The sequence below is a fragment of the Columba livia genome, chromosome 12 (genome assembly GCF_036013475.1).
Source record: "Columba livia isolate bColLiv1 breed racing homer chromosome 12, bColLiv1.pat.W.v2, whole genome shotgun sequence".
Lineage (NCBI taxonomy): Eukaryota > Metazoa > Chordata > Aves > Columbiformes > Columbidae > Columba > Columba livia.
The window spans coordinates 13,674,677-13,689,523 of record NC_088613.1 but is presented as its reverse complement, the minus strand read 5'-3'; the positions used below and the strand labels follow the sequence as shown (position 1 = coordinate 13,689,523).

The 14,847-nt window shown below is 35.4% G+C and overlaps 1 protein-coding gene across 6 annotated transcripts in view; it reads right to left on the bottom strand.

Annotated features, from left to right (window-relative positions):
• DIAPH2 (diaphanous related formin 2) overlaps positions 1 to 14,847 on the bottom strand; it is a 212,389-nt gene that overhangs the window by 110,498 nt on the left and 87,044 nt on the right. For all 6 annotated transcript variants that reach the window (XM_065077869.1, XM_065077866.1, XM_065077867.1 and 3 more), the window contains one exon: positions 8,428 to 8,557. In XM_065077869.1, coding sequence (XP_064933941.1) covers positions 8,428 to 8,557 — 130 coding nt within the window. The remainder of the gene's footprint in view (positions 1 to 8,427; positions 8,558 to 14,847) is intronic.

Here is a 14,847-nt window from a genome sequence, read left to right as displayed (position 1 = left end):
TTAACATGTTATTTCTCAAGTAATTAACATGTCACTGTTCAGGCTAGAAATCTTTCCTAACAAGCTATACTGTCCACAGGACACAAACTACAATCCATCATGTTGTCACACTTTGACATACAGAGAAACCATTGTTTTAAAAAGGTAAATTGAGCATTAGAACTCCAACAGTAAAAGTAACTCTATATTGAAATATTTTCCCAGGAAGCACACTGAACTTAATCATTAGAATTTCTGAAGAAGAAACCAGATAAACAGTCAATACAGGTGGGATCAGGCAAACTCTTATGACCACATCCAATCCAGCCAACAAGAACCAGCAAACACATTTCTTACCCAATAAATATCATGCGTCTTTCACAGAACTTAGAAGTAAATTAGTATTGAGAAGTACATTATAAGGCCAACAGTGTCAAGATTTCAAAGCAGAACCCCAAATATTGCAGAAGAAATGAAATTCATAGGCTCAAAAGCAATGTTAGAAATGCTTAAGAGCGGTGGTTTAAACACCTTGGGTTGAGAGGGAAAAATCTAGAGAGTATCCACCTCTTCTTTCAAGAAAGGGAAAGCTTTCTGACACTAAGCAGTTATGCTTAACAGTCAATATATCAAGCACAACACACTTCTTTTCCCTGTAAACCTTCCACTGAATGTTTTAAAGTTTAGGAAAAAAACCACCAACTCTGCCCAAATGGTAATGTTTTGTTTATATATTGTGACAACATACTGTAAATGAAAACATGTAATTTGAAAAAGCTTTAAAATAGAATTTTTAGCAGATACATTTCACACATAGATGTGCATTTCTACTTCTAATTTGCATGCTAAGATTTCATTCACCAGCAGGGTCTCTGCATTTTAGTTGCCTTGTCACAAGATTGACAGAGAATGGTGAAGGCAATGACACAGCTGTGCTTTATCATTTCAGACTTCTACAGTAAAATCCTCATCTTAATTAACCAAAGCTAAAGCAATTGTGCATTGGTTCTCTTGTCCTGCCCATTTGCAAGCAGAGGTGAACCACAATTTTAAGAGCACCTTGCAACAAGTCTAGCCCAAGTAGCTCTTAGCTTTAGAGTTTAATGACAGATTCAGCTTAAGACACTAATTATCTTCCAGTCTGAGATGATGTTTAATGAGGCATGCATGTGGAGAAGCTCTAGATAGCAATATTGTTCTCCATCTATAGCAAGAAAGGAAGGAGACTTATCAGTCCTTATGGGAGGAAAAAACAAACACCACCACTCTACCAGACCAAAAAGGGTCACAATCACCACTGAGATCAAGACCGGAAATTATCACAGTACAAATGTTGGAAAACGTATATGACATCTCCATATGTCTTATCAGAGCAAGAAAAGAGATATAACTGATACAATTTAAGAAAAGGATGACAGAATTTAAACACACATTCAGAAAAAAACTCTACCACACAAGCTAAACTGTTATAAAAAACAAATTTTGGGTACAAACTATTAACAGACTTTCAGCTTCTCAGAATAACAATAACAGCTATCTAAAGTGAGGAAATTTAATTTAAATATCACACGCACCGAAGTGCAAATGCCATTAACAAATTTGCCTTGACAAGTGAGATAGTGGGAAATAAAAAAGATTGCCTGTTAGGCCTAAAATCAGAAACATCACGAGCAGCACATCTTCCTTCGCTCCTCTGGAGCTGAGGAAATTACAAACAGCATTCATAGTGCAGAAACACTCCATATATCCACAGAACAAAAAGAGAAATTTCTGTGGAGAGTTTATACTTAATATCAATACATGTACAGAGTTGTACTTAGGTTTAGGGAATGAATCTGTCTCAGTTCCAGCAATTATGTGCTGGCATACATGTTTTAAGAGTAATTTCAATCCACATAACTCAAGTTATTGAGACATTAAGAATCAATTATAAATGACAAACAGTGCTTTAGGAGCCCAAACTGCATTAGCACTATCACTAGTGACATGAGCCAGTTAAAACTCCTTTGCAAAGCACAGCACAAAGTCATTGATCTCCTCAGTGACATATCAGAATATGCAATCTCTTCCTTGCTTTGTGAAGCTCATATTATCTAACTCATTACTGGCTCAAAATCATTTACTTCTTACAGTCAAATTAATTGCCAGCAAATGACCAGTTTTCTGAAAAAGAAAAAGCTCTTAAGCCCATAAGATTCCTCCTGTTTAAATCCTGATAAGTGTTAAGCTTGTTTTTGTTACTTGCCTAAGTTTTGTGTGTACCAACCTCCTACTCACTCTGAACTCTGTTGTCAGTACCAGCCTTTTCACCTCACTGTTCAGGTAAAATGATAGTACATTATAAAATATAAGCTTGTTAGTTAAATGTGAACTGACAGATAAATATATTTTAGAAAATAGAAGTCCTAATTTCAGAAACACAACCAGAGGTATTAGAGGTGATCGGTGAGAAGAGCATTGTGTCCAGTGCAATATGGATAGCTCTTCCAGAGTACTGCAGAAACTCACCTTACTTTGATGTTAATGTTGAAAACACAACTTATAATTACAAAATCAGTATCTATTGAATAAGGACACTGCAGCAAAACTTCCTGGCAAAGGTATAAGGCAAATTGCAAGTGAGGCAAAGGAAAGAAGTGGCTAGACTTTTATATTCTATTCACTGCATCCAGATTTGGACATGTGAACTGAAACATGCTCAATTCTGCTGTGTTTTCTCCAAAAGTCCATAATTTCCACTGTCACTATTTCTCCATAGTCCAATTTTGCTTGGTTTGTATATCGAACTGATATGCACACAATGTAGTTCAATGTGAAGCAGCTCTGGCACACTATAACCCATGGTGCACACATGCAAAACTTGTGTTACACCAATGAAAGTGCAAATTCAGTAACAGAGAAGGAGGAAAAAAAAGATGTAGGAGCTGTTTTGTAGCCTTCACCTCTCTCTTGTGGCTGGTATTAAGGAGTTCCAAATAGATTATGTAATTTGAGAAGCCATTTAAAGCAGTCTTCAAATCTGGATTAGTTTAACTACAGTCAGAAATTATTAAATGCTTTAATTTCCTTAATGAGCAACAGCCCATGAAAGTAATTTTAACTTTTCTTTAATTTTGCCCTTGATATTTGCACTTTGGGGAGCTGAGTGGATCCTTAAAATGCATGCCATACAAAATAACTCTGTTTAATGCACAATCCAAATCATAGCTTCAAAATACAGCTTCAGAATTCAGAACTACTACCATTTTGCATACCATTTATTAGACATTAAGACAGCAACTAAATAAGTCCTTAACATCTTCACAGACGGGGAAAATTTAACTGGCAATTTTGCAAAGTGCAAGACAATCCAGAATCCTACCGAGTCTCCAACAGGACCTTTTGCAGAAATTGCCCATTGGAACTACAACACAAAAATTATCTGTGAAGTTTTTGCTTCCCTATCTTCCCAACTGACACTTGCCAATGAAGGAGAACACTGCTGTCACAAAACTCCTAATGAGATGATGCATAAGCTACCATCAATATGGCAATGCTATAAGCAAATACAGAAATGTTACTAGAGGAAAAAAAAATAAAGCTTTCCAGTATTTGATGTACCTAACTGTGTATTTACTACATTCAGAAAAACACACTGATTTTCTGACATTTCAATATTGCAGTTTATGTGAATGAAAGGAATGATAGAAGTCACTATACAGTGCAAGATTGACTTTTGATTATGATGCAAAATGCCAACTTCAGATTCTATTATGGAGAGAAAAGTCACAGATGCAGGCATTAAATTTCTCACGCCAGAAGGCATTGTCTATTTTATATTCACTAATGTGCCAGATTGGGCAAAATCTGTTTCAACAATTTAAACTCTGCAAGGTGGAAAATGCTGCTGATCTCTTTGTAAAAACAGTTTCTTCTGCTGCAACAAACTATAAAACTCTTTTTTTTGACAGAAAAATGACTACTACTTATGAGTATGTTCTAAATTGCTAAGCTTTAAAGCAACAATGGCACAGAATGTTTTAAAATATTTTCCCCACTCTAAATTATGGCATTAAATCACAGTGTATACATATATACAGTATACATACATATGCAAGTATATATATATATTTGCATTCCACAATGCTTCTGACTGATAATGTCCTTTCCAAAGAGATGCCTCAACCATCAAAACCGTATGTTTGCAAATTAAAGAAATAATGTTTTTGTGTCAACATGAGTGAGGAATCTGTGCTCCTGTTATTGGTACTTTCTAGTCTCCTATACAGACATAATTCACTACCCCAGGGCACCTTCCACATTATTTTACTCAGAATGTCCTGTGTTACTTTTAACAATACTTTAAAAGAATAATTAAGTGATCTACCTTTATATCGGGTAGAGAATTCTGTATGTTAAACACTGGAAAAAAAAAAACAACTCATTACTTCTGAAAGAGACTTTATTATCTATACTGGTGTTCAGTTAGGCTCAGCCCTTTGCTTGGAGTTTAGCTATTCTTGGGAGTCCTACAAAACTGCTCAGCTAACCCCAAAATCCATACTCCATCTATACATACGAGGTATCACTTTAACTTGTCCAGCATTTCAGTAGAACATATAGAATGGCCAATGGCCAACTACAGATAAAAGCATTCTATACCCAACTGTTTCTGAAGTAAACAGCAGTGGGACACAACACATGCTCATAAAACTTCATGTAACTCTACACATTCTAGTAACTCCTACTCTTGGGAGACAAAGCAAGAAGGTAACATGTCAAGAACTGTTAAACTTAGGAGGAACTGGACACAGTGTCCAACTCAGATATACTTTAAATACAGGCACAATGTTTCAACACCAACTGTGATTTATAACTGTTGCTCTTTTAAAATCTAAAACTAAGTTGTTACAAAATACATAGATAATGTTCCTCCTCTTGATTCTGTGTGTTACATATTTCTCTTTCTTATAATTTCTGGGAGGTTTGACACTGAGAGCCTCACTCTCTCAGCCTGTCTCCATAGCAGAGGTGTTCCAGCCCTCTGATCATCTTCACAACCTCCTTTGGCCCCTTCTCCAACAGGTCCATGTCCTCTCATGTTGAGGCCCCAGAGCTGGAGGCAGAACTCCAGATGAGGTCTCACCAGAGCAGAGGGGCAGAATCACCTCCCTCTGCCTGCTGCCCACGCTGCTTTTGATGCAGCCCGGGATACGGTTGGATTTCTGGGATGCATCCACAGAAAGGTATAGGAATTTGTCATGTATTTAATAAAATCACAGGTTATAAGACAGTAAGAGCAAATACCATGAAAAGCAGCAACTGGAATAACAAGCAAAGGGAATGAGGTAGAAATGTTTCAAAAAGGCTTTGCAAATTTTCAGTAGTAGGTGAACAAGAGGAAAATACTGCAGACTAGGGGAATGTAAGTGCATATCACTCCCAAAGTATCCAGTTTGTCACAATCTCGTGGTTTTATTTTTGTATTTAATTGGTTTTCCTTTCATTCAGTCTGCTTCAAGTAAAAAAGAATGCTTTTCCCAATAATCTCTTGATAGTTAATCAGTTTGACCTTCGCTTATACTTTCCAGAATAAAACTGTTTCCTAATTTATTTGTACTTTTCATAAACCTCTAGGTTGATCCTCCATCTTTAAAAAGATCAAATATTTTATTATATCTAATATCAGATTATTGAAGATTTTAGTACATGTATGGGCAGTTCATTTAATCCCATTGACCTTTCCCTATTAAAATCCAGTTTAATGCTTTATCTGCTATTAGTTAAAAAAAAAAAATCATACGTTGTTCAGAAGCTGGTTCTTTATTCTTATATGAAAATTAAAGCAAAACAAGACTTTGTTTTTTAATTTACATGGAACTGAGAAAATGCACAAAAAAAAATGTAAAGGAAGTTGAATAAAATAAGCCTTGTATTTTGAATTTTACGTATAGTTCAAGCTACTAGGCTGCCTTATGCCTTAGAAGTAAGCAGTATACATCTCAAGTAATCAGACTGTCACCGGTTTAGCTCATATTTCCTGATTTAAAATTCATACAGAGATAATTGCTGGTAGATTTCCTTCTATTTTATGTATAACTAACTGATGCCAACATCCTCTTATCTGTAGCTGTTTTCTTCCAAAAGAAGCCTCCTACAGGAAAAATAAACCTATCCATCCATCCCTCAAACCACTGGTTTATGAAACACCAAACAATAAACAGGAAGTGAGTATCTTCTCTTCCACACAAAGTGCGTTAACTTCCTACACAGAAACAACGACTACACGGGACAGAACAGATGAACATCATGACCACATGTGACAGAGCAGATGAACATTAAAATTAAACACAACCCCAAAAGTACCATGGGGAACAGTTGAAGCAAGTTGCACAAATCACATTAATTCTGCCAAAAATCTGCTTTGTTACAGAAAACAAAGAAGGGCTGAAAGGGAAGTTTTGGTCATTAAAAATGAACAGTAATTTATGCTTCTGATAAGAAGTCAGCACTGTTTCTAAGAAACATAATGAGCTTTTATCTTACAGAATGAAACACATTTGACTGCAATAAAACCTTTTTTTCCTATGTACTCTAAGAATCAGGATTATTAGTAACTTTGTTCCCCGTTAATATGCTTTCTCTCTTTTGGATGCTGTAGCTTAACTAAACTTAACTAACTCTTTTGGTTTAATTCCTCAAGTCAACTTAAAAAACATCAGAGGCTTTGAATCAAACTATAAAAATCTCAAAGCTGCAAGGTTAAGTGTTAGCCACAAGAGACAATTAATAAAAGCTGATCAAATGTGCCTGGTAAACCACAAAGCTTTGTAAGGAATTTAACAAGAGATTCAGGATGAAAAAGATTAAACTTAAAAAAAAAATCACTTCCAGCAAAAAACTATCGAGTGGTAAAAAACATTTCTGGAATTTCGATCAGATGACAAATTGCTATTTGCATAAATAAAATTAATCAATATGTTATTCTATCATAGTGACACTTAAGGGGTAAGTTTGAGAAAATTGTGTGACTCCATATCAGAGGCTGGGAACCAACAACACTGACAGCAAACAGAAGCAATAGTAATAAAAAATTCTCTGTGTGATATCCATAGTAGTACTCACACATAAGTAGCCAGCTGTACACTCTCTAAGCATGCACCTTTATTTGTATATATATATATACACACACAGAAATAGTCTCTTCAGTCTCTATACCGCCTTAAAAAACAACACCATCCTCAACCCTATATAGATCAGTTCCATTTTGTCAATAGACATTCATGCCAATGATGTATTCATCAGCAAAGAGGAAAGTGAAGCATGGAGACATTTCATCAATACAAATAAAGCTTAGCGTACATGCAGAAAAAAAAACAACATAGAAAGGTACTTCTGAAGTTTGAGAAACAGCAAAAAAATTGTATGACAAAGACAATCACACAAATCTCTGAATAAGATGGAGATGAAACAATAGCCAAGTTCAGGTGATTGATGAACTACTCCCTAAGTCCTTGGGGAAACAAGAGTTCTGCTCTCTCTACACTGAACTTTAAGACAGAACAAAAACAAATGACGGCCTAATTAAACAAGTAACTAACAGCTAACAACTGCACTGAAGAGAGACACTGACTGATAACATTGGGAAAAAGAAAAAAGGAGAAAAAAAATTGCAAGAGAAAACCTGGATAGAGCTATTGGAAACTTCTTGACCCCTCTACTTCCCTTCATATTCCTGTGCTCCTCCAAGTATTTATCTTCTGATGAGTCAGTAACACCCAGTCAAAATAAAACTGTTCGCACTGTCTTCATCAACCACTATCACACAGCCTTCGTTTTCCATATTTGAGCAACAAGGGTGCCAAGCAGCACAGTGTATTCCACAGAAAAAGATAAGTAATAATGTACAAATTAAGTTTTCCATCAGATTCACCAGGCTATACTGGTGACTGTCCAAGAATAAAAATCAGTATTAACTGTTGACTGTACAGGGTAACTATGCACTGTACAGGGTAACTATGTATTTCATATACAGTCTAGTAACTTCAGGAAGCTTTTTGTTATTTTGCATTCATGTGTTAAACCAAGTGTGAAAATAAGAAACATACTGTGCCTGTTCACACACGCACACACAAGTGTTCACTCTCAAGCACAAGACTTCAAAGGCCCAATGGTAAATGAAATATCATCATTAAACGGGTTAGGCAACTTCTGACATGTGATTTTGCAAGTACTTCACTGAAATATGCTGTACTGTTTCCACAAACTACTTGAGAAGAAGTTACTTTATTACTGTTTTTCCCCCTCCTCACTTTTTCTCAGGTCAATAAATACCAGAAAAGCAAAATCCACCATGTGGATTATCAATGTTTACAAGTTACATAATCCTACAATCTAAAGTGAAATGTTGGACGTATTTAATGTCAAAGCAAACAGCTACTACCATTGGGTGTTTTATCATTTGCTTACCTTTACTTGCACTCTCAACGTGCTGCAATTCATCTGGAAATTTTAAGATATCCCGGTAATTCTCCTCACAAATTTCCGCCAGAAAATGCAATAAGGTTGTTTTCTGGTCTGATGATTTAGTATCTCGAATCTAAAAAGTGAACACAGGAGGAAAAAAAGAGAATAAAACCCCCATTTTTTTAGTAAAATGCTTAAATAAAGTGAATATTGTGGACTCCACAATTTTTAGCTGAAGCTAAATCTGAACTGTACTACTTTATCCTAAAGACTTTCAGTCAAATTCTGTACAGACACATGAAATAAATGCAACCCGCCTCACTGGAATACAAAATGACAATAAAAAAGCAAACATATCCTAATCGTCAGTAAAGGAAATTCAATATATCCAGTTTTATTTATGAAAAGCTTCATGAAAATTGTGCACAGTGTGAAGAAATACGTAATTGCATATTTTCACTATTCTCTCAACTGCAGAGGCAATTTTTAGTGGTCTAAAATGATACAGTCTTCTTGAAGGTGATGAGACCCTCTCCTCTCCATTAACCTGCTACAGCAGTTTATTACAAAGTAATTCTGAGATAATTGTTAAAATACAGGGCTAGTGGCATATTTTCAAGTAAACATAGATACTTGTGGCTAAATCCCACGGCAGGTTACACATGTACATGAAAAGAAACATCATGAATGTAAGAGAAGGAGAAAATGAATTTAAGTACAAATTTAGTTTCTCCATTTTTATGCAGATATAAAGAATGACTGTATGAGTTGATTGAGGATTTAGTGGAAGTAGAGATTACCCCTTATTTACAACAGAGAGAGTAGGTGTGTGTAAGAGTTCGAGACAAGTGTACTTCACTCTTTATAGAGAATTAGTATTACAAGTATATCTGTAAAGATTTTTTTAACCACGTTTTACTAACTCATCTAGTACAGTTCTTGTACAGAAGTAAGCTACAACGTACACAACAAATCAAATCAAGGATTTATTTAAGAAGAATACATAAATGTGTGTGCAAAATCTCCTATTTGTTTTCTCATTCTCTAAATCACTAGAAGTTCTAATTCTATAATCCTCATGACAGGCTTGCCATCGATGTTCAATTTAATACAGGCCTTTCAGCTTTAAGGATTACCCTGTTAAGAATAAATGACTGTAGTCGAAAAACAGGCTTTTAAAAATATAAGGTATTTAGGCAATTAAGAATGCAATTTAATTCATACCGATTCGGTGATTAAAGACTAAACAATGCTTGGTGATGGTATGCAGTTAAAAGGTTTTAATTTGTTACGTACATAGAAGTTTTTCCAACTTGAAAAAAAAAAAAAGTAGATTTAGTGGCTAAACATCTGCATGGCAAAAAGAAATTGCATTTCAATTTGTCTGTGAACAAGAACTGTGGGATTTTCAGTCTTTGATCTCTCTGACATCATCCAGTGGATAAAGCATTTTTTTCTAAATGGACAAAATTATTTTGCCTTCAGATTACAACCAAAACATGTTTTATCACCACCAGTAACATCATATTAACAAGAGTTAATATTAGCACCTGCTGAGTTGTTCAAAACCAGTAGCAAACAGTCATTCACATCTTAAACAACTGCGTCAAATTCACTTCTTTGACCCAATCAAGAAAAATCTCAGCTACATTCATCCATATTTTCAATAGCTAAGAGACACAACGAGTAACATTTGATTATAAAGATCAAACAGAGCTAAAATATGTATCTTAAAAATCAAGTTCTAAGCCTACTAATATAGTGACAATGTAAGGAAGACAGGTGTTTCTTGAGTATAATTTAGTAGATATTATTTAAATATAAAAATAGAAATGAAAGATAGAAACTGGAATGCTAACAACAGCATGGCTGTGTCTTTACATTCTCTGTATTCACAGAGTATATTTGCATTCAGACTAAAAATCTTGTCTTTGCTTTCTGTTTATTCTTGCATAGAATTTAACATTTTTTACTTTATGGAAAAGACAACTCTATGAATTAAAAAGTCACCTGTTAAGAAAGTGAATTTTGCTTTTCTTATACCCAGTTAAAGTGTCCCTACTTCCAATTTATGATCCCTATCTCTCATTGTACTGCTGTCCACTTGGCTGAAAAGCTTGGCCTCACCTTTACAGTAACCTGTTTGGTATCAGAAGGTCACTAGAGGTTGCCCCCTAGCCTTTGTTTCTCCAGACTGGAAAAGCCCAGCTCCATCAGCCTTTCCCCAGTGCACCAGCCCCTGACCAGCTTGGTGGATCTCAAGTTAATCAACAAAAAAAGATTTTTTGGTAGAGAATATTGAACACCGTGCTTCATACACAACCCAGAAAATTCTGAGTTAAGGGCAAAAACAAGTCACCACCTGCAATGTCCTGACTATGCCCCCATCGCTGAAGCGCAGGATGCTGCCAGGGCACACACACCACTGCCTCCTTTTTGCCACTAAGACTCCAGGTTTTCTGCAGAGTTGCTTCCTGCTCAAGACAACTCCTTTACAGTAGTTTAAGCCTGTCCCAAGCGCAGAACTTTGAATGCCACACATCACAATATCACCGTGTTAAAGGCAAAAATCAAGATTACAATACTATTATTGCCCTTCGACATAAAGCTAAATTGTTCCTTCATAAGCCAGAGGTCTGGAAAAGGGAAAGTTTAAGATGTTAGACTTACAAACCAAATACACTCACGGCTTCTGTTACTTTAAAAGGTTAATAAACAGAAAATCAAGACTAAGTATCTAGTTTCTGATAAAAAAGACTAAAAAAAACCTCAGGCACCTGACATTTAGTCAATGTCTTTTCAACTAAAGAAATGTCTTACTTGTGTTAGCACACTAAGAACAAAACATGGGAAATCAATATATTTTCCCCCTTCTCTTCCTTCAATGTACTTTTACTCATTACTTTCACTGATGATAATTGTAGCTGTGATTTACAGTAAATAGTGATTAGAACTATTTTTTTGAATGTGGTGGCTCTTAAATACATATTAACAGGCAATTGAATCAGAAACACATACTTCAATGAAACAGTCTACGGGTTCTAAATTCCAAGTGATATTGTGGGTTTGTATAGGAACAAAAAGGAAAAACTACACCCATTTCACAGTCTTAAAAAAAGAGTTCCAGCCTCAGGACTATAGGTATGTATGGGCATAGGCCAGTGCAGAAGAGATCCCCTTTGCAAAGGAAAAGGTGGACTGTACAAAGGGTTACACCTCTAGAAGGTGTAGACTTAAGGTATTTCAAATTTATTTATTTATAAAGACACTAATACTATGGTATTAGAATTTTCAACTACAGGTTTTGATTCTGCCTTTATCTGAGAGACAGAATTTGGGAATAACACATGTAGTTAAAAAAAAAAAATCACTGCATCAGTGTAGGCTTCAGAAAGCAGCTTCCAGCTGAATGCTAAAGCACTAATTTGAGTGATCAATACTATCAGATTCATTGTTTGGGAAAGGATTAAAGACTAATATACACAGCATAATACAGTGCACCCATTCAAATCAACTAATATACAGAGTATGATATTGTGATGTTTACGTCTGCACCTCAGAAACAACATCAATACAACAAAAATCTTCCAATATATGTAGTCTATTGGTAAAGCATTTAAAACATACAAATCATACCAAAATTTACTTCCAGACTTTTTTTTTTTTTTACTGGTACTTCTCAATAAGGTTTTCAGGTGTGAGCGTTAAAAGTTATAGATAATGTGAGGGAAAAAATGTTACGTTTTAACTACCACTAGACTGTCATTTGATTATTATAACTATAAAAAAGCTTTCTATTGATTTTTCTGAGATTATATAATTTTTCATATCCCAGAAATCGTTCCCACCACAACAGAAAGGTAGCCACCTTTCTGTAGACAATAAGTGCACGCTAGTCAGATAAACAGCTTGCCTTGTCCTGTTTGCACTATTTGAACAAGAAGTCACATAATATTATGTATTACATAAAATACACATTGATCCAGCTACAACACTACAAAAGCTTTATTGAAACAAAGGGATCCCTGCTGTTAGTCTTTACATTAATTCACCACAAAACGAACAGGAGTTGTACCCAACATCTGCCTGAAGCAAACCTCTTCTCTGTCAATTCAGTTTCTGACTGGCAGAACTTCGAGGGTTCTCCTGTCCTTGATAAGAGACAGTAATTGCTACAATAGGGTTCCGAATAGCAGTTGGATCATTTGTACACATTAATCAAATACAACAACTGGTAAAAAGATTTACCCTTAGTGAATTACTACAGCAGCCTCCCTGAACTTTACTACTTGTTCTCGCGTATTTATATTTTCAGTGAGCACTTAACATTCAGGCAATCGTGAATGCTCTAGTGCATCCAGAGCAGCTGCTACTGTCTGCCAGCCTCAATACAGCACATGAATTCTAATGTCGATCTCTCTTATTTGAACAAAATTAAGTTCTCTGTCTTCTGCCAAAGGTTGTTTACAAATCATTTCTTTCTTCAATAACATCATACACTGCAGTATGACATGCAGAAGGATAATCTGTATTTAAGGATTTGCAATTACTATACAGGCATTAGCTTTTTAGCTATGACCAGACAGGTGTGAATTCATGCTCTCTTTTCTTTATTATGTTTTAATAACGGTTGTTACACAGTAACAAAATTCTGTGTATGAAATGACCAGCTCTGTTTTAAGAACATTTATTTTACCAAAACAAACATTTATCCCAGATCAATACCTGCCTTTTTTCTTTTATTTTTTTTCAGATCATATAGCATAAGTAATATACCTGCTAAACAGATAATTAATTTTAAGATTGTTCAAGGATGATAAAAAGATATGATCAGGTTTTATCGAAAAGTTAATTCATCATGTTATGATACCTCACTATTAAAACCACTCCATGTGTATTCTGCACAAAGAACTGCATACACACAGATGTGTGCTCTACCTTGTTGACAGCATGCCCCAAAAAAGAAAAAAAATAAAAGCTATTAATGATAGAATTTCATGTCTAGATTTTGGTGAGACCTTTTTGCTCCAACAAACATCACTGTCTTTGTCTTGTTTTATTTTTAGACATCAGCTTATAACCAAATATACCTAGCACCCAACTGCAAAAGCGCAGTCAACATTTTATTAGGGAGAATGTTTTAGTACATCCTCAAGTCTCACGAGGTCAGGGGACAAACTGTTCCTGAGCACTTCCCTCAGAAATACCTGCCTTGGGAAAAACGTCTTGTTTCTCAGGACAAGGTTGAATTAAATAGTCATAGATTTTTGTCTCACTTATTTTAAATGGAATCTAGCAATAAGCACAGATAGCTATGCTTCAGCAATTATTCAGGTCAGTAGAGAACAATTTGCAGGATAAGTCAATCTACAGGAGCTGTGTCAACATCTGTGGGATTTGCATTGACAGCAATTCATAAATCTATCACCTGGAGTGCAAGAATACTTTCCAAATCTACACCATGTTAGAGAACCATTCACACACATTCATCATTTCCCCTCCCCACATTAACAAGTAGTTTTCTGCTTAAAACATTAATCTCTTTTCGATTCCACTACTACCAAAAAGAAAATCCAGCACTAGCTTCCTGAAAAAAATCCCTCAACTTGGCCTCTCTTTAAAAAAAGCTATTAAACAATGAAAGTATTTCTCAGGTGATGGTTTTTAATTTTACCAGAAGTTAGCAACATCTTTGTATTAAACTACAGCAAGCAGCATCTTTCTCTACTGAAATATGTCAGATCAGACTTACTGTGTATTTCAAATATTGTTTTCCCCAAAAGGTTAATTCTCCTTGAGTTACACAAGATTTCCTCACAGTGCCCAAAAAAGGGACTTGAAACCTGAACACTCTAACCGAACCAAACAAAAAATAACTGAAAATTTCCTCTGCAAGACTAATGATAACTTTATTGTTTTTTTTAAAGATGTTTATAAATGTTGCATCACGTTATTTTAAAGATTCTTTCAAAGGTACTTTACAAACTGAGAGATGGTCAAGTTCAGATCGATGCCTTACACACATTTTACCATATGAACAAACAAGCAGTGCACATTAAATTCTGAAGTTCCTTTGCATCCCATACTGGGCCACCACCACTGAAGTTAACCTAGGATAACAATGTCCATCTTGAATCCCAAATACTGATTTCTGTGGCAGCGCTTGAGGGACAGCTGGGTACAACACGGGAAGAAAGACAAGTAGCTAGAGCTATTTAACATATTCAGAGCTCTATGCATATTCTATTGACAATATGAAAGCTGAACAAATTCAGAGGGAGGAAGCTGTTCTACTTGTGCACTCCAGAAAGAGTCAGAACAGGTTCAGAATTAAACAAGTGCCTTAATTTACTATTGCACTGAGAAAGCCAGCTATAGCAGGGGACTGTCCTACAAGTGTTTACTCTGTATTAGTTTATCCAT